The sequence below is a fragment of the Calonectris borealis genome, chromosome 3 (genome assembly GCF_964195595.1).
Source record: "Calonectris borealis chromosome 3, bCalBor7.hap1.2, whole genome shotgun sequence".
Taxonomy (NCBI): Eukaryota; Metazoa; Chordata; class Aves; order Procellariiformes; family Procellariidae; genus Calonectris; species Calonectris borealis.
In genome coordinates, this window is record NC_134314.1 from 52,839,439 (window position 1) to 52,858,968 (window position 19,530).

Below are 19,530 nucleotides of genomic sequence, written 5' to 3' on the forward strand. Positions count from 1 at the left end.
GACTGCTAACTTGTCAAGCTGAAAATGGCTGCAGCTTATGAGTACTTTGAGAGCAAGTCCTATCAAATCTAGAAATCGCAGCTCAGTCCCCTTTAATGCGATCCAGAAACAGTCACCTTCACCTCCATGCCCCTAGATCACTGGAGATCTTCTAGTGCTACGGGGACTCATCCCATACTGGCACTCACTAGTGCCCTCCAGGCAAATTAAGGAGAGTAGCAGCAGATTAACCTTTGGAAGATGCCTTTTGTTGCTTTAGCAAACTCACCACAATTTTATAAATATCGATGAAATATTAACTACAATGAAGTGCACCAGATAACAAATTCCTCTGCGTGCTTTAGTTAGAGGAATGGATTTTTTTTTTCTTTCCTGTGTGCATGTGATGGAGGACCAATGAACACAGAAGCTCAAATGATGTGTGAAACCTAAGGATTAAGCATTCAAAAAGAAAAAGAGAGCTCACTGAGGCAGAACAAGCTGCAAAACAATCACCACCACTCAACTATCACCCTAAATTCATCTCACTTCATCTTCCTTCTGACAACACCCTAAACTACTTTCCCTCCTCCTTCACCTTCTTCCCTTCTTGGCTGCAAGAAGAGGAGCAGCACTGTCTATCCTCAAATGCATATGCTGTAGCTGTCCCTGTTGAGGGCGGGAAACTTCTGTAGGATAACCCCTATAGCTTTTATGCATTTGGTTTTGCACATGCAATAGCAATCATGCCCTGGGTATGTACTTAAAGCTTCAAGTTAGTCAGTCAGTACAAGTCAATAGCACCAGAAAATGCCAAGCAAGAAAAGGAGAAAAGGCTATTAAACCAGAATATAAGCAATCAGTTCACCACAGACCACACAAGAGAACTGAACACTTTAGGACTTTACTAATGCAAACGTGACTGGTACTTTTATGGGAATGCTCTGACAAGTTATATTTCCACGTATTTCCACTAGTATGCAGAACAACACAGAAATAATTATATGAACATCTGATAAGCAAGTAGATGGCATTTTGACCATTAACTAGAGCAATCAGGAGTATTAAGTTTAACCATAAGACATTAGTGTGGTTTTTTTATTTGTTTTGCAGATTCTGCATTTTTAGAGGGGACCTCAAGGCCACTTAATTTGGTAAGACAGAAATGGAATGGTTTAAAGGAAGGCTTCTATAGCAGCACCTTATACAGCGTTTCACAGGAGAAAGATAACATTTAAAATAATCCCAGTGGGATAGGTCCATCTGTGTTGAAAAAAACCCCAGGAGTTCTGGAAGTACTGAAGAAAGAAGAGAGCTTGAAAACGGTCTGGATTTGAGATGCCCAGAAGAAAAAATGAAATAATCCATCTGGCCTCAGAATGAAAATCTGAACAATGGAGATAGCTGAAAATGATTAAAACTTCAAATCACAGTAGAATTCCTTATTTAAACTACAAGGCTTTGAGCAAGTTCAGTGAATTTCAGATGTGGAACAGTACAAAAGACAATTTAGTAGCGGTAAAGTATTTTTTAGGCCACAAATACGATAAATACTTAGAGTAGAATGTAAACCTGCAAGTCTCACTCATCCTCAGAAAAATAAAATGGACTAGATAAAACCTAGGCAAGAACAAAATCACTAATACATAACAAAAATAACATGTCAGAAATGAAGGAACAATTATTAGTCTGAAGTGCAAAGATACTAAGGCAGATGAGGATACTGAACAAACTTTCAAGTTTGGTCAGAGAGAGATCATTAATCACAGCAGTAAGAAGCTTTTTTAGAGTAGAAGCTTAGAGAAGTCAAACCAAAATGGATGTAAGACAGAGCTAGTGGACAGGAAACCACTGTATTGCTTGTAAATATTAAAGGCATCTGGAGATAAAGGGAGAAGAAAGCAAGGAAAACAGTACAAAAGGCAACTGAGGTAAGAAAGAAACTAGAGTAATCTAATAAGCAAGTAAAAATATGGAAAGACAATGAGAGTTGAGAAACAAACTCTGCAGGGGCCATGGGATGGGATAAGTTCATTAGCACAGAAAGAAAAGGCAGAGGCTTCCTCAAATGTCTTCAAGAACTGGCAGCAGATCTCATATTTCATAACTGTCTATAATCAAAATTATTCTACTGATAGCTTCTTTCACTATGCTGTTCACATATTCAAAAAACCGAGGACTTTTTCCAATAGTATAGCCTGTCAGGACTACCCTAACTTCAGTATCCTCAGGCAGCTGCATATGAAAAATCTCAAGGTCAAGTATACTGAGCATATACATATACCCACAATTTAGTACGTGCACTACATATAGGCAACAGGCAGGTTTAAGGAAGCATCCTGACGCTGCTGATGAGATTGGAAGGATGAGCATGATGCTCTTTCTACAAGGCAGGAGCATTCTGCCAGTCAGATGGCCGGAGCCAGAGAACAAAACCATGATGCGCACACGTTATCAAAATGCAAACTAAGCAAACTCTACATGGTAACAACCTCACACTGTAAGCCTGTGGACAAGATGCATCACAGAATTAAAGACATCCAGGCTATCCATTTAGTGACTATTGTACTGTTAACTACAATTTGGAAACAGGAAAGCCTCCCTGTGTCTCAAAATCCCCATACAATAATATATGAAGTCATCATAAAGACAAGAAAAATCTCATTAAGAACAATGGAAGCTGTATTTAAAAAAGAGCTATTTTTCAGCTTAGCACAAAAATAGACACAGAGGTTCACAAAACGCCAAACACCACAGTGAAACTTTTAACATAATGAAATTCAATTAAGTGAATAAAGTTTTAGTAGAATGTAACATGACATCTTGCCTTCAATAACAAAGCTGACTACAACTTACCTACAAAAACTGTCAAATACGACTGTAGACTAAAAACTCTATCCACTTAGCCATACACAGGGCTGAAACCAATGCCAAATGATGTACTGGAAAAGGCAACTTTTTTAACATTTGATCAAGTCCTAAAGATTTTTCCACTGATGTTCCATTTTCAATCCAGCCATCTCTGTTCTGTATTAATTTATCCAGCTTAGGCACTACTAATTTTATTTCTGCCTGACAGACTCAATGGGCACAGAGAGGCCTCAGACAGCTTGCAAGTCAAGATCAGCAGAAAGACCAATAAGGATGACGTTGTGTTGGGAGTACATTACAGAACCCCCGAATAAGGATGGGAAATCAGACGAAGTCTTCTCTACAACTCAAAGAAGTCTCTGAACCACAAACCCCAGGAGACCTTAATCTCCCTGACATCCACTGGAAGGGCAACACAGCAGGGCACAAGCAACCCAGGTAATTTTTGGAGGATATCCGGGACAAATTCTTGATATACATACCGGATGGGCCAACAATGGTGGCACACAGCTGTTCTCAAACAATGAAGGACTGGTTAGAGATGTGGCAATCAAAGGCAGCTTTGGCTGTAGCAACCATCAACTACAGTTCAAGATCCTGAGTGGAGTGAAGAAGGCAAGTAGCAGAGCACTGACCTGGAGCTTCAGAAGAACAGACTTCAGCTTACTGAAGGAACTGGTAGGTGGCCAGTTCTGAAGCAGCTCTGAAGAGCAAAGGAGCTCAGGAAAGCTGGCAGGTCCACTCAAAAATACAAGTATCAGGAGACCGGCTTGGCTACGCAGATTGTCAGAACTCCAATGCAACAAGGGCAGTATACAGAGGGGTGCAAACAGGGATATAGGAGGAGTTTAGAAACATTGCCCAGGCGTGTCGGGATGGTGTCAGTAAAGCCAAAGCTCACCTAGAATTGACACTTGCAAGGAATGTTGAGGGCATGTCGTGGTTTAACCTGGCAGCAGCCAAATACCACGCAGCCACTCGCTTACCCCCCCCGCCGGGTGGGATGGGGGAGAGAATCAGAAGGGTAAAAGTGAGAAAAACTCGTGGGCTGAGATAAAGACAGTTTAATAGGGAAAGCAAAAGCCGCGCACGCAAGCAAAGCAAAACAAGGAATTCATTCACCACTTCCCATCGGCAGGCAGGTGTTCAGCCATCGCCAGGAAAGCAGGGCTCCATCACGCGTAATGGTTACTTGGGAAGACACACGCCATCACTCCGAACGCCCCCCCTTCTTCTTCTTCACCCAGCCTTATATGCTGAGCATGACGTCATATGGTATGGAATAGCCCATTGGCCAGCTGGGCCAGCCGCCCTGGCCACGCTCCCTCCCAGCCCCCTGCACATCTGGCAGGGCATGGGAAGATGAAAAGTCCTTGACTAGCGCAAACACTACCTAGCAACAACCAAAACATCAGTGTGTCATCAACATCATTCTCACACTACATCCAAAACACAGCACTATACCAGTTAATAGGAAGAAAATCAACTCCATCCCAGCCAAAGCCAGGACAGGGCAACAAGAGCTTCTGCTACTACATTAGTTGTGAAAGGCTGAACAAGAACACGTGAGCGTGTTACTGAAACGAAGTGGGCAATTTAGTAACAATATCTGCAGATAAAAGTCCCAACTTACAAAGAATCCATCACCTGAAAACCCATGCCATCACCTCTCAGTCTGAGACATCAAAAACAGTCACACGGAACGTTAAATTAGAGAAAGGCACAGAATTATGTAAAGTCAATACACCATTCAAACGATTTTACAACTCCACACAGAATAAACTGAAAACATACATAAACTAATTTTACTTTTTACAGGGAAAGTACAAATGGAGGGAAAGTACAAATTTACAGGGAAAGTACAAATGGAGGAACATGAGGAAAACATGTAATGAGAAAGAGAGAATGAGAAACAGGAAAGAAAAAGAAAGGTTTATGACACAAATTCAGAAAAGAACCCAAAATTTACAAAACATTCCAAATGAAGCTTTAAAACGTATATGTGCATGTGCACACACACACACGCAATGTTGCAGGGAGTATTTAAGTTTGGCAAATAAGTATTTAAAAATGTCTTTCCTGCATTATCTGCAACTCTTGTTCTTCATCTGAGTGATAAGTAGCTATTTGCTTTCAATGCATTGCTGCCTACAGCTTAACCTGAAGAGGCTTGGCTTCGCTTTTTTGTTTATTTCTGTTGAAGGCACCATCAGTTGGTTTCACATTTGTGTGTTCTGAGAATACTCAGATCTGAGTAAAATTCAACAAATTCAGCAAATTCAAAGTGAAAACAACTGAGCCTGAACAGCACTGAATACCCATTTTCCCCAGTCAGCTTCACTGGGAATTTGGATTATATCCTAACTGATATTGACTACCAAATTTTTAGAGAAGCTTCTTCAGCTCACACTGTGTTAGAACAGGGTAGCAGCTTTCTTTTTCTGTTTAACATACATGCCATAGATTTGTTGATAGTGTTCTCCCGCTTTGAGCACAGAGACGCGACTTCAAGAAAAGGAAAGTAACTTCTGTATGAAAAACAAAAGTCCCAAATATTGTAGTTAGAAGTAACGGTGTGATAAAAGCAGTGTTTCCCTTTTTCTTTCTCCGCTGCATGTTCTTTTTTGTTGTTGTTAAACTGCTGAAGGAGGTGGCTGTAGTTAGACAATGGAGCTGACTAGCTGCTTCAGATGATGTTCTAGTTTTGTTACAATTGCTTGACAAAAAAATTATACTTCAAGCTGTGAAAATTATTTTCATAAACATTGCAAGGCATTTATGGGCCGATAAGAAAAAAGTCAACTTAATTGATTAAAACAAAAAAATCTTTTTATTCAACAGATTTACTACCTGTGTACTTTTTTATTTTATTAAGTTAATTGTTCTTTCAGATGCAATAAAATAAAAAAAGACAAAAAATGTCCACAGAACCCGTTTGAAGAATAACCAAAGCAGGAATTTAAGTACTCCTTTACACAAAAAGCATTTAAATTACACAGATTATACAAGATTAGGCCATGTAATGCAGTGAGCTCTTATTCTTCCTATGGCATGCAAAACATGAGTTGTCATGTAGCTGAACCAACAACCTCCTTCCAGCTGATTCATACTTATAAAATCACGATGCACAGATACTTCTAGCCAACACATGCCCTAACTCTCTAATAAAAATCCCTTCAAATTATTATTTTTTTTAAACTTATACTTATTTCACTACCTCCAGCTATTGAAAGAGGGAGTGGAGTTTCAAAGTTTCCACAAACACAAATCTAACAATCTTTTCTAATTAGGTAGTAGAGAATTTATGAGGAGATTTTACATTGCCAAATATTCTACATATTTATATTATCTTGGCAAGGGAAAAGAAGTTCTGACATTCAAAAGAAATCTTCTATAGCAAATGTACTAAGGGACACAGACTTTTTTAAAGCTTTGTTTTACCTAACCTTGCCTTAAACAAAGCCAGGGACCAAGGTTTAGAAACCTATTTCTCTACATAACAGTAAACACTGCAAGCTGCTGTGATAGTCAAGGTCAAGGAAAGGGTCAATATAGCCAAAGCAAAGGACTTGTATCTATTTTGAAATTCTATGTAACTGTACTTGAAGAGAGTCAATGGCATTACAAATCTTCAAGATGATTCATTAACACTGAAAAGTTATCATTACTCCTGTACAGCTGATCTTTTCTACATTCCTAAGAGACGCAGAGACAGGTCAAACAGGTTATAAGGCCAGCCTGATCCACAGTCTCAAATTAAGTAGCTTCACGTTTAGTTCATTTGACTAAGCGGTTTCCAAGCAGGGAGGTGAGAGCAGCTTGTAAGCGACGTGCAGCGCCTGACAGAGGTAAAAGCAAATAAGCTTTACTAGCTCCACCAGCAAGGCACGATGTGTCCCCTTGAGCGTTCCCGCGCCATGCTGCCAGCAGCACTGCTGAGAAGCACATGGCAAAGGCACAAAGTGCTTCAAGATGGAGACAGTAAGCCTGGCTGACCTCCCTGGCTCAGCTTCAGCACCACACCACAGACCCCCAAAGCCAAGAGGAGGGAGACACAGCCCTGGAAGAGCTGCCTATGTGCAGTGGAAGGCTACGGACAGCAGGGAGGCAGAAAAAAGCATAAATCCAGTGAGACAGAGCCTTGCTCAAGAGAGCTGACAAACACAAAAAGGTTACAAAAACCTATTGTTTAACCTGTAAGGCTTCTAAAACCTTGCCCACCCTCAGAAACTGAGGATGCCAAAATATTTGTACCCTCTAGCACTTTGTAACATACATTGCACCAATAGGCAAAAGGCCTGAGAATAATTTGTGCACGCTAAATTGTTCAAATGAGCTTTCAGTAACTCATTTAACATTACACTCTGAATTATTTTAGCCTGTACCCATAAATGCAAGTATGAACACAAAGGCCAACTGATGCTCCCAACTAGAGTCCCACAGTGTACTGGCAACATTTCAAGGTCTCCCAGAAGGAGCAGCCTCTAGCAGCTTCACTAACAACTAGCACACACAGGCACAGGATGTGGCAACTAACATGGTTACGCGTCCCAGACCCAACATTCGCACAGGGCAAAACTGCAGCAATTCAGGGCACTCTGAAGCAAAGCTAAGAGAGAAATGCTGCTGGTTTGTGGCTCTACTCCTCCCATTTAAGTTATCTGTAACAGCCTAGTCTAATTCTTTTTCCCCAATAGAAAAAAAGGCTACTGAGCTACTAAAAAAAAAAAAAAAAGATATAGAAAAATCCAATGAAGTTTAGAATTAAGATCACTATTTACAGAGAAGATGGCTAGAGTTGGTAATTTATCTTTGGAAGAGGGGAAGTTCTCGGTGTTAGAGGTGGGGAGAAAAGCTGGAAAGGATCAGGAGTTGACAAAAGAGCCTCCTAGGACCTAACTCAAGTCACTGGTTCACATGAAACCTTTAGGCATTTTTGTCCACAGACTGTGCTTTAGAAGAAAAAAATGATCTTATAAAAAGACATTCTTGAACTATCCTGTTTTGTGTTAAGAAGAATTTCAGAGGAAAACTCTATTCACTGCAGTACAAGTGACTGTTACAAATACTTCATTGGTTTCCAGGTCATTTTTACTACTATATTTAATATACTTACATGTAACTGTTTCAGTAAGAGACATTGACTGTTTTTCAGAGGAAAACTGAACTTATTTTTCATTTGTCATTGATTTTTTTTTTTTTTAAAATAAGTGCAATGCATACCAGGGAACTGTTATAAGTACTAAATTAAATGTGTGTTTTGGTGACAAACAGACCCAAAAAATAAATTTGGGAATAAAGCTCAGACCCTTTAAAAATTTTCCAAGAACTTTGCGTAAGATACCTTATTTCAGCAACCAGTCAGGAAGCTCAGAAGAGCAACTCAGGATAAAAGAGGGACTTGCACCTTTTATTGGAACTTATCAAACCAATGTTTCTTCACTGTATTTCACTGCCAAGTAGTGTATAATCATACTATTTTATTAGTACAAAATGCTTATCTGCTTATTAGAAATACATCTGAAAGACATGGCTCTATTTCTACTAAATGGACAGAAATACTAGAAGATTGTTTTACAGAATCAGAGAATCTTTCAAGGTTGGAAGGGACCTCTTGAGATCTAGCCCAACCTCCCTGCTCAAGCAAGGTCAGGTAGAGCAGGCTGCCCACAACTGTGTCCAGTCGAGCTCTATACATTTCCACAGATGGAGACTTCACAATCTCTCTGGGTAACCTGTTACAGTGCTCGGTCACCCTCACAGTAGAGAAGTGTCTTTTCATATTCAGATGGCATTTCATGTATTTTAATATGTGCCCATTGCCTCTTGTCCTGTCACTACACACCACTGAGAAGAGTCTCGTTCCCACTTCTTCATTCCCTCCCATCAGGTATTCACATATCTTGATAAGATCCCCCAAGCCTTCTCTTCTCCAGGCTAAACAGTCCCAGCTCCCTCAGCCTCTCCTCGTATTTCAGATACTCCAGTCCTTTCATCATCTTTATGGCCCTGCACTGGGCTCCAGTTGCTCTACATCTCTCTTGTACTGGGGAGCCCAGGTCTGGACACAGAACTCCAGGTGTGGCCTCAGCAGTGCTGAATTGGAGGGAAAGGATCACCTCCCTTGACTTGCTGGCAAAGCTCTGCCTATTGCAGCCCAGGATGCTGTTAACTGTCTTTGCCCTGAGGGTGCATTGCTGGCTTGTGGTCAGCTTGCTGTCTACCAGGGCCCCCAGGGCCTTCTCTGAAGAGTTGTTTCCCAGCCAGTCAGCTCCCAGCATGTACTGGTGCCTGGAGTTATTCCACCCCAGATGTGGGACTTTGCATTTCCCTTTGTTGAGCTTCATGAGATTCCTCATGAAGGCCCATTTCTCCAGCCTGTTGAGGTCCCTCTGAACGGCAGCACAACCATCTGGTGTATCAGTCACTTCTCACAGTTTTGTGTCAACTGCAAACTTGCTGAGGATGGACTCCGTCCCAGCATCCGGTTCATTAATGAAGATATTGAACAGTATCAGCCCCAGTATCAACCCCTGGTGTACACCACTAGTGACTTGCCTCCAACTGGACTTAGCGCCACTGATCATAACCCTCTGGGCCAACTGTTCAGCCAGTTTTCAATCCACCTCTCCTTCCACTTACCTAAACTGTATTTTGTTAGCTTCTCTATGAGGATGTTATGGGAGACAATATCAAAAGCCTTACTGAAGTCACAATAAACAGCATCCACAGCATTTACCTCATTCACCAAGCCAGTCATCTCATCATAGAAGGCTATCAGATTGGTTAAGGATGATTTCCCCTTCGTAAATCCATGCTGACTACTCCCAGTCACCTTCTCGTCCTTCATGTGTTTGGAAATGGTTTCCAGGAGGATTTTCTTCACCACCCTCCCAGGGACTGAGGTGAGGCTAACCAACCTGTAGCTCCCCTGACCCTCCTTCTTGGAAACAGGAGTGATATTTGCTCTCTTCCATTCCTCAGGAACCTCTCCCAGTCACCATGACCTTTCAAAGATAATTTAGAGTGGTCTCATAATGACATCAGGCAGCTCCCTCAGCATTTGTGGGTGCAACCCATCAGGCACCACAGACTTATATATGTCCAGTTTGTTTAAGTGCTCCCTAACCTGATCCTCCTTCACCAAAGGTAAGTCTTCCTTGCTCGACTTTCCCCCTGGTCTCAGGAGCATGAGATTCCTGAAGGCTGGTCTTACCAGTGAAGACTGAGTCAAAAAAGGTATTGAGTACCTCGGCTTTTTTCATGTCATTTGTTTCCATTCAGCAGCAGGCTTATGTTTTCCTTAGCAGTCCTTTTGCTGTTTATGTACTTGTAGAATCCTTTCTTGTTGCCCTTCAGGTCCCTTGCCAGACTCAACTCCAGGTCAGCCTTCGTTTTCCTGATGCCTATCACTGCAAGATCAAACAGCAACTTTATACTCTTCCTGTGTTACCACTCCCTGCTTCTACCTCATATATGATTCCTTTTTATGTCTGAGTTCAATAAGGAGCTCCTTGTTCATCCATGCGGGCCTCCTGCTTGCTTTCCTACTTGTTGGGATGGAACTTTGTTGAGCTTGGACAAGGTGATCCTTGAATATCAATGAGCTCTCCTGGATCGCTCTTCTCTCCAGGTCTGTACCTCACAGGATTTTTTCAAGCAGATATCTGAAGAGGTTGAAGTCTGCTCTCCTGAAGTCCAGGGTTGTGATCCTGCTTTTTGATGTGCTCCCTCCGCTAAACTCCACCATCTCAGCTAAATAAGCCAATAACAACAATCATACTGTAGCTCCCCAAATTGTTCAAGACTGCAAATTTTCTGAAGATTTCCAGATTAACCTCTACTAACATTCAGCCTTTGGTTTCTGCAATTCTTTATGTGAAAAGCAACAGACAACCACAAATTTTGGAAGTGACTTAGCCACTAAAACAAATTCCAATGGAGATAGCTGCAAACAGTTTGGAGTCCAGCAGCATAAGCCTAACATGCACTGTCCAAATCAGTCACCGAATTAATCTCTTTCTCTGAATAAAAAACTGAAATTCAAGCAAAGACATTTTACTGCTTTCTCCTCCTACCCTCTTCTATTAATATTAATACCATACTTTTCTTATACCATTAGCAAACCTTATATATCATAAACAATTGCACTGAAGTTCTTCCATGCTCAGGGACAGGCTACATATCCAGATATTTTGAAAGTGGCCATGGAAGGGCACTGATTAAGAAAAGGCTTATATTTTTCTTTTCTCTGAACTAGTTTTTCCCAAAATCCACAATTAGAAGTTTATAGTCTCTTCACTGTGGAAAGCACACTTGAAGTAACCAGCATAATCCTCTCAAGAAAGTAAAACTTTTGGGACAAGAAATCTCAGATGAAGCTGCATTACTCTGGTGCTTTTTTGATAAACAAATACAAAATTCCATTAGCACTAGCTGTTTGCAGACTTTTAAAGTCATACCTATTGATGCTGAACAGATGATGGCCAAGATACTTCACAGGAAAAAATAGCCCTAACAAATAATACCCCTCTAGTCTGTTTTGTCTGTCTCTACCTGTCGTTCTAAGCTACTTAGGTAAGGTAAGGAGCAAAAACTAAAACAAAGGCAGCAGAATTGAATAAAAATCTTTCTTTCCCCAAAGTAGTACTTAAATTACCTTTTCAGCATAATGAAAAAAAACTTTTCGCAAAACATGGTTCAGATTATTTATAAATCCAGTTTATTATCCTTATCTATCTCCACACTTGATTATGTCCAACTCTTTAGTTTCCTTCTTCCAAATCAAAATATACAGAAAAGTTCCTTCTGCATCAAGAAATCTATATCCTTGCCCTAATACCCAGTGGCATAATCATACGCTCTTCTGTTGCGCAGGCTTCCAATGTATCTTTAACTACCTCACAATGAATATGCTCTGATGACCCACCTCTGAATGGAAAGGAACAGAGTTTTCTTAAGTTCCCTTAATGTCTAAGAAGAGAAATAAAATACATTTTATCTTCTACAATGCAAACTAAATTAACAAATTCCTAGTACCATTTTGTCTGTAAATAGCTCTAGGAATTCAGGAATTTTTTTCTGTCCACATTACAAAAACAAATAGATGTTCAAGCAATAATGAAAACATTTCATCCATCACTGGTTCAAAAATAAACTAATATAAGTCTTCAGCTGAGAGAGGTGTCACATTAGTTAACTAAATAATCATGTAAAAATATTTCATTACTCTCATTCATATTTTTCAGCTCTATTCTTCAAAAATGCTGTTGCTTAAGCCCAGCAATAACCTGCCTCGTAACAAGAACACAGAAATAGTTGGCGTTTCCATTATCTTTAGAATAGACTCAAGTTACAGGGAAGAAATTAGCTTTTTTTTCCCTCCACAATTCTTTACCATGTAAGAATCCCCTCTAGTATTTTCATATTCAATACAATAGAATTGGCTAAAATACTGATTCCTTCAGCAGGTATCACCCTACAGTTGAAAGAAAGTAATCATCACTTGCCCCAGGAACCACTGCCTGTGTGATGTTTTCACTGACATAAGCCTTCTTCCATGAAAAGCTCATATTAATAGCGGTAAAAGAGGCTTTATGTTTTTCAAACAAGACAGACCAATTTGATCTGTAACATCAGTAGAGAGGACTAGTCCGCTTTTGCTCTTAGGGAAAGTTAGCCAGTAGATCATCTTCTGAGTGTCTAGGCAATACTACACACAAAATGGTCTTGAACTACAAAATTGAATGCCTTTTAGTTCAGCAATGTATTTCTTGAGCACATTCTCGAGTGTCTTCAGGTTATAGAATTATTAAAATATTCTGAACACACTCACAGAACCAAGTACACTGGTGCTTCTTCCACGTTCTCAGTTGCCACAGAATATGGGGGTTGGGTTTTTGGGGTTGGCAGGGGAGGGGGACATTAGTTGCTTTTGGTTTGGCTTTTTTAAGACTACCCATAATATTTTAACATGGCCTCTTTCTAGGCTGATAATCTTTATTTAATCAGTAAACATTACCTTGTTTGTTACCTATCTAAGCCTTTAAATACAAGATTAAATATTAATGTATTAATTATAAGTCTAATTCTCTTTGTGGAAAATGCACTTCATTCTTCTTGTTTCTGTATGACAGAAAGTTCATATTTCTTTTTCAACTATTTCACCTTTATCTTGTTTTTCACATTTCTAATATTTGATTAACCTGAAATTTCACTGAGGCAAACAGTGATTTGCTACATTATCTCAGGTTATAGAGTTTTATGATAAAGTCTGGAGAAGAGTAAAACATCATTCAAGGAAGAATTACAGGAAGAACCATCGAAAGGACTTAAGCAACTTACACGGTAGTTGTGAAATTTCCCAGGCTGTACTAAGCTTTGCACAAAGCTTCATCAATTTAAAAAAAAAAAAAAAAAAAATTAAGACTGAAATGATGATGTATCATCAGTGGAAAAAAAAATAATTTGACACTCTCTGCTTCCTCATGATGTTGTGCCCAGGTATGACAGAATCAGCTCCACACCACAGTGCTATCATGAGAATGGGAAAGTCTCTTTTGGACTATTCCACACATCGTCTCCACAGTAAGTACAATTAAAACAGACAAAAGACAGAAAAGAATCAAAGAAACAAACAAACAAAAAACCTCACTGCTGTCAAAACAGACTTTATAGTAACAAGAATATAATCTAGTACTGACGTTAAAAGAGGACTTCTTATTTCCTCTAAAGGCAGAAATATGAGCAAAAATGTCACGGAGTAGATTCTGTGTAAAGTGACTGACAGCAGTGCAGCCAGCTCTCAAATCCAGAGTGACCTTGACCTTATAGTGACAAGCACTTTAAAAGGATAGTAGTTTTATCTGCGAAGTCTCTTCATGCAGAATTACCGTGGGCACTACTCTAAACACAATACAGTGGTTTGTTCAGTTCATAAACATCATGAGTTTCTAATGCCTCACATTGCATTGCACACCTGATTGCTATATTTCAATGCAACACTACTAGATCATAAAATGCTTTAGGCACAAATCCTATCACACATTTCAACAGCCCTCAGCATAGTGACAGCATTCAAACAAGGTAAATATTTAATCAAGCAAGTGCACTACTTTTGCAATGCAAGAAATTCTTGCATTACAAAATTTTACTCACTATCCAGCACTTTGACAGTAATGCACATTTTCAGTTATAAACCAAACATTTAAAGATCAAAATCTATCTTCACATACAAACACCTAATTCTTACCAACTTTGAAAGAATAATATATACACACATATATGTATGGGCACTACTATGCTCAAAAGTGTGCAGTTTCTGAATCCATTTTTTCTTCCTAAGATACATGTAATAAAAATGCAATTAAAGCTGCTTATTTTGCTACGAAATTTCTCTGTACTTAGCAAAGCAAATAAGGAACAAGGAGAACAAATGGTTCTCAGGCGCTAAAGAAGAGTAAGCTACCATTCATCTGAAACAAAATATATTATTAGCAAGTGGACTTATAATGACAGTTGTAATCTTTCAGAACCTTTGTCCTTCAAACCATTTTAAAAACATCCAGTTTTAAAATAAATCTCCATTAAAAGGTTCATGTAGATTTCCCGCTCAATGCATAAAAGCGGATAAAACAAAACTATAATAGAAAGAGGCATTACGATTACCTAGCAAGAACACCTTTCCCACTCAAAAAAAAAAAAATTATTTAGAAAGCATTTTAAGAATATCTTATGTTTTAATAACTTTCGTGCTTGCATACTTTAAGGAAAACATTTAGACAAGCTTTGTATTATTTAATTCAGAGAAAATGAAATATCTTATCTGTTGAATAATAGTGTCAATAAAAATACTTTCATTTATGTACACTTACTGCAATCTCTCTACAGGCCGACATGGATATCCCTGTACCTTCAATTTGCTTCAGTGCATACTCCTTTTCATCTTTTCTGTACACAAAAAAAAAAACAGAGAGGAATATTTTTAGCTCTGACTTATATTACACCAAGCAATACACATATAATGGTTTATTTTAATTTGGTATGGATCACGAAGCTGAAAAGCCAATCTGTTTCTATGCATAAATTACACTTAGATATTAAAAGTAGGTTTCCTTTTTACACAGACTTCAAAAATTCCAAACTCCTGCGTAAAGAAACTTTGTTAACCTATATTCATTTCTCTCTGAAACCATATAGATAACTGCAAATACATCTACCGAGAATTCTGGAGGACACTTTTCCTAAAATTCCAGGATACTGTCTACCACCACGAAAAAGCAGCACAGTTGTATCATATCCCTTGCCTGGAAAACTCGCATAGAAATACCTAGGAACCGCAAGGATCTTACTTGATTTTATGAGCTGCTGTCAATCCACTTTTACTTCTGAGATACTATTATGTTTTAAACTAATTATACTTATTGAAAGAACATGAATTTCACTCGGCAAGTTTGTGTTTGCCAGAGCACAAGCACAGAACTCTCCTCGAGTGCTGGCTACCGGCAGACACCTACACTGTGTATGAAACTGTGTGCTCTGAAGCACAAAGCTGAAACACAGTATTGTACTTTTAAATAATCACAGTTTAAAGTGATTTAGAGAGAAAACCAACAGAACAAGAAAATGAAGTAGCATCTCAAAGCCCCTGCAACAAAACATAACCAGCTTACTGCCTGTGGTAAGGTTTTGCAAGATTCAGCTATCATCGACAGATGTTGATAAGCATCGATACCCACAGTGCTGATGCACTTCTGCGGACTCACCGCTTACAATTCAACAACCCGCTAACGCCCATCTAAATTCCCTATGGCATTTCTACTTGGCTTCAGTTTCCCCTTCGTCCAGTCCCAAACCATTTTGTTTTGCTATGCTGAAAAATTAACTTGAATTCCTTTCAGCCTCTCCTGCATTTAACTAGAGGTCCGTGTCCTGCCCAGCTCCAGCCTCTTTGCCATCCCCATCTCTGAAATTCATGGGATGAGAAGTGGCTGAGTGGGGAAATGTGGGGAGAAGATGAGAGTGATGGAAATTATAACTGCCTACACCTATTAGTAAGTACAGGTGATCATTTTTCTCAGTAATTTTCAGTAGCAGCAGTAGTTAACATTGTGCTTGGCTTCCATTTTGTGCATTTTGCACTACATTTTTTGAAGCAAAAATATGACAAGAAAAATTCCAGATGTTTTCTGACTACACGGGAAAACTCAGTACGCTGCAAGTTTTGCAAAAAGTAAATCCACCTTTGAAGTAGGACTCACTCAGCAGCTGCTCCAACTGGGAAACTTGAGTTCTGGTGCTGCACCTTAACTCAGAAATAGTTGTTATTCCCCTCTCAAACAAGCACTTACATGAAATCTTTGGAAATCCTTGAAAATATATTCCCTCCAAATTAAAAGACAGAAATTCGGTTGTAATGGAATTACAATCTGCTTTATTTCAAGCAGGGTGTTTCAATGTGTTTGGGATTTGGTGCAACGTGGATCTCTAAGGAAGCAAGACCAAGCATGTTAGGCTAGACTTGAAGGGCCTCTTCCTCCAGATAGGTCTGGAGTAACAGAAGATCCTTCTGCAGCTGAAGCTAAAGGAATGGGTTACTTTGAGGTGACCTAAATTATTTTGGAACTGCCAAAGAGAGAAATACATTCTCATTCTGCACAGATTTTCCGTGGAGAAGTGGGAAGGACAGCAACTTACAACATGCCTTGCAACTACCCCCAAAATATTCACCCATTTAGATACTTGGATGCAAATCTTAACAACCAACACACATGACAAACGAACATAACACAATTGGGCCCTCCTCTTCTAAAACAAAATTTTATTCCTCTATGCTAATTAAAATGAAATGGCCTCATACTAGTATTTTAAACATGTAACTTCTGACTCTGTACTTTGGGGGGAGGAGGGGGGAACACCCAAAACTTTTCAAGGGCAAAAGAAAGCCTAAGAAGTTACCATTACTGAAATTAGGCCAAATACTGCATTAACAGTTCATAAGAGCTGTTCACCAAGTAAGCTTTCAGGAGTAACTTCAGAAGTGGACACGTCTGCTTCCTAAGCAGAAGGATTCACCAGGATCTACTGACACGACAATTCAAATTCCTTCTTTGCTCCCCACTGAGCAGCCTTTTATTTTCATGAATTAGTCATTTACAAGAACTTGGCCCAAGATGCAGAACCAAAAAATGTGTAACTTTACAGGTAAGCTCATAGCTTATCTCATAGAAATTGCTTTTGATTTCATTAATTAGTCCAAATTTTAAAGGGTAAACAATAAATGCCCATCCACTCTTATACACGGTTCTGCTATCTGTGCAGAAGATTTACATAAACTGCAAAGTATTAACTCCATAACTCAGATCGCTTACTGAGACTGTGAAGACAAAATTATATTGTTCACAGAACCAAAACCAACTCTGGACATTTAAAATCGGTCACAGCTTTTAAACTATGGTCATGTTTAAACTACACAGTACAGAACAATCTCATTCAGACATATCAGCTTGAATCCCTAAACAACATAGTCGCTACAGCACTGCAGTATACCCTTCTTTTGGCATGTCTACTTAACAGGGCACACCACCCTACTGATACGGCTACCCTTGAACTAGTTCTACAGATGCAAGCATTGCATTCAGTCACTCAGACCTTCACAGACTGAAGGTTGCTGCAGAGACCGGGCACGCCGTTTGGCACACACCGCCTTCAACAGCATTGCTTAACACCACTGCCACTGTGAGCCTGTCACCACTTACCAGCCAGCCACTCTACGTAGGATTTTAAGATACAAACGAGAAATGATGAAAGATGTTTAAAAAAAATAAACAACCCAACAACTTAAGATATTATAGCATGTGGGAAAAGAAGGCAATCTTACTGAGCTGCAAACAACATACTTCTAGGACACTGGGTTTTGTGAATATTGAGCAAAAATGGGGATAATGAAATGCTTACCTAAAATAAATGGGTATCAAGGACAAAGAACTCCAAAGATACCATATTCTAGATCTCACAAAATGTTTTTTTACCAACAGCTTCAGAATCATAAACATAGCCTCCTTTAAATACATAAATATCATTGACTTGCTTTGGCAGAAATGCAAGTCTATATGAATACTTTTCCAAAGTTAACTGTTCTTATTATGCAAACATAATAGCTGTTTAAAGCACTTTCCAAAAGATCTCCACCAACTGGTATTTTAAGTAGTAATATTTCCCATTTAATAGTAATCTCAAGATAATTTGAGAAAGAAAGAAATATATTTAAAACTTCAATACCAAGTCAGCCAATGCAATCTGATGAAATTCTGGTTACTCAGCAAAATGGTATTAAAGAAAAAAAATAGGTATTTTATTAGCTATTTCCCCACTCTTAAGAATTCAATAAATAATGTCAAATGGTGTGTGTGATAGGTAAGTATACTGTTCAACTCCCTAAAGACCTGTGCTCTTACAAAACACTTGAGGCAGGGGGAAGTATTTCTACTTCATGTTGAATAGACAGAAAAACTCTAGTGAACTTTGAACACATTTCAAGAACTTGTACAGAATTATGCAACACGAAAGTTTTCATAAATCCTTTTCTGACAGATCCTATAGCAGTACATTTTTCACTAGAGAGCAGAGCAAGTGTGATTAAGTTTAAAAACCAAACCCGAACAACAAACAAACTACACAGCTCTGGTATAAGGCAAAAGGCACCCATGCTAGGGATAGCCAAGCAGAAGCAAGGTCTTTGTCCGTAATCATTTTCATCTGGTCCACAGAAATACGGGCTTGGGAGCAGGCCAACTAACTTGAAGGTCCTGCTGTGTGGGGGTTTGTCTGAGGGTCAGGAGCAAGTGGCATAGAGCAAGGTTTAATCAAGCAGGTTCTATTAAACAGCCACCCCAGGCTAACAGTGGCAATGTGCTCACTGAATCTGAGCAAAAAACAAAACAAAACATAACTGAAAAGGAACTTGTTAAGAGGCTGTGACTCAACAATTTTTATTAAAGCTTTTCAAAATTGATGCAGAAGAATTTGCCTGATAAAACAGGTACCAGGTCACACCTCCACGAGATTTCTCCAAGCTCCAAGTTCCCTTATCCGAAACTCGGGGCAAAGATTAAAACGAACATTGCTTCTAGTTCCAGAAGCTTTATAATTCATGTTATTTTAACAGGGATTAACTTTTTACAAAAAAGGAACTGATGAGATACCCCTGTCCTCAAAACTTCCTGAGTCGGTATTCTAGATAGCCGTAGGCAGCATCCAAACACAAGGCTACTCACGCCTACCAGCAATAATTCAGAACATCTCTCTCTCATAAAAATCCATACTGGTGTAAGGCCATAACCTGGTCTTTGAGCTTAAGCTTTTCTCCCTCACCAAGAAATATCCCATTCTGCAAATCCTTAAGGTTAACGTTAACATTTTAATTTGTACAGTGCAAAAGAAAATTCTGTCCTCTTTCCCCACAAAATTGTACTCAGGTGGCTTATGTCCAATTGCAGTATTCAATGCAGAAAATTAAAATATGATTACTTCTTCTGGGTAACACTTTCAGTTTCCATTTTCCAAATGCGTTGGAAAAGAACAAAAAGTACCAAATTCACTTTAGAAGGGTGCAGTTCAGAAGACTTAGAATAATTAAAACATTTCAAAGGAGTTAAACTGTCTTAATTATTGCAATTGTAC

General features: G+C 39.2%; 1 protein-coding gene across 2 annotated transcripts in view; it reads right to left on the bottom strand.

Moving 5' to 3' along the window:
* CDK19 (cyclin dependent kinase 19) overlaps positions 1–19,530 on the bottom strand; it is a 128,911-nt gene that overhangs the window by 94,313 nt on the left and 15,068 nt on the right. For both annotated transcript variants that reach the window (XM_075145677.1, XM_075145679.1), the window contains exon 2: positions 14,724–14,799. In XM_075145677.1, coding sequence (XP_075001778.1) covers positions 14,724–14,799 — 76 coding nt within the window. The remainder of the gene's footprint in view (positions 1–14,723; positions 14,800–19,530) is intronic.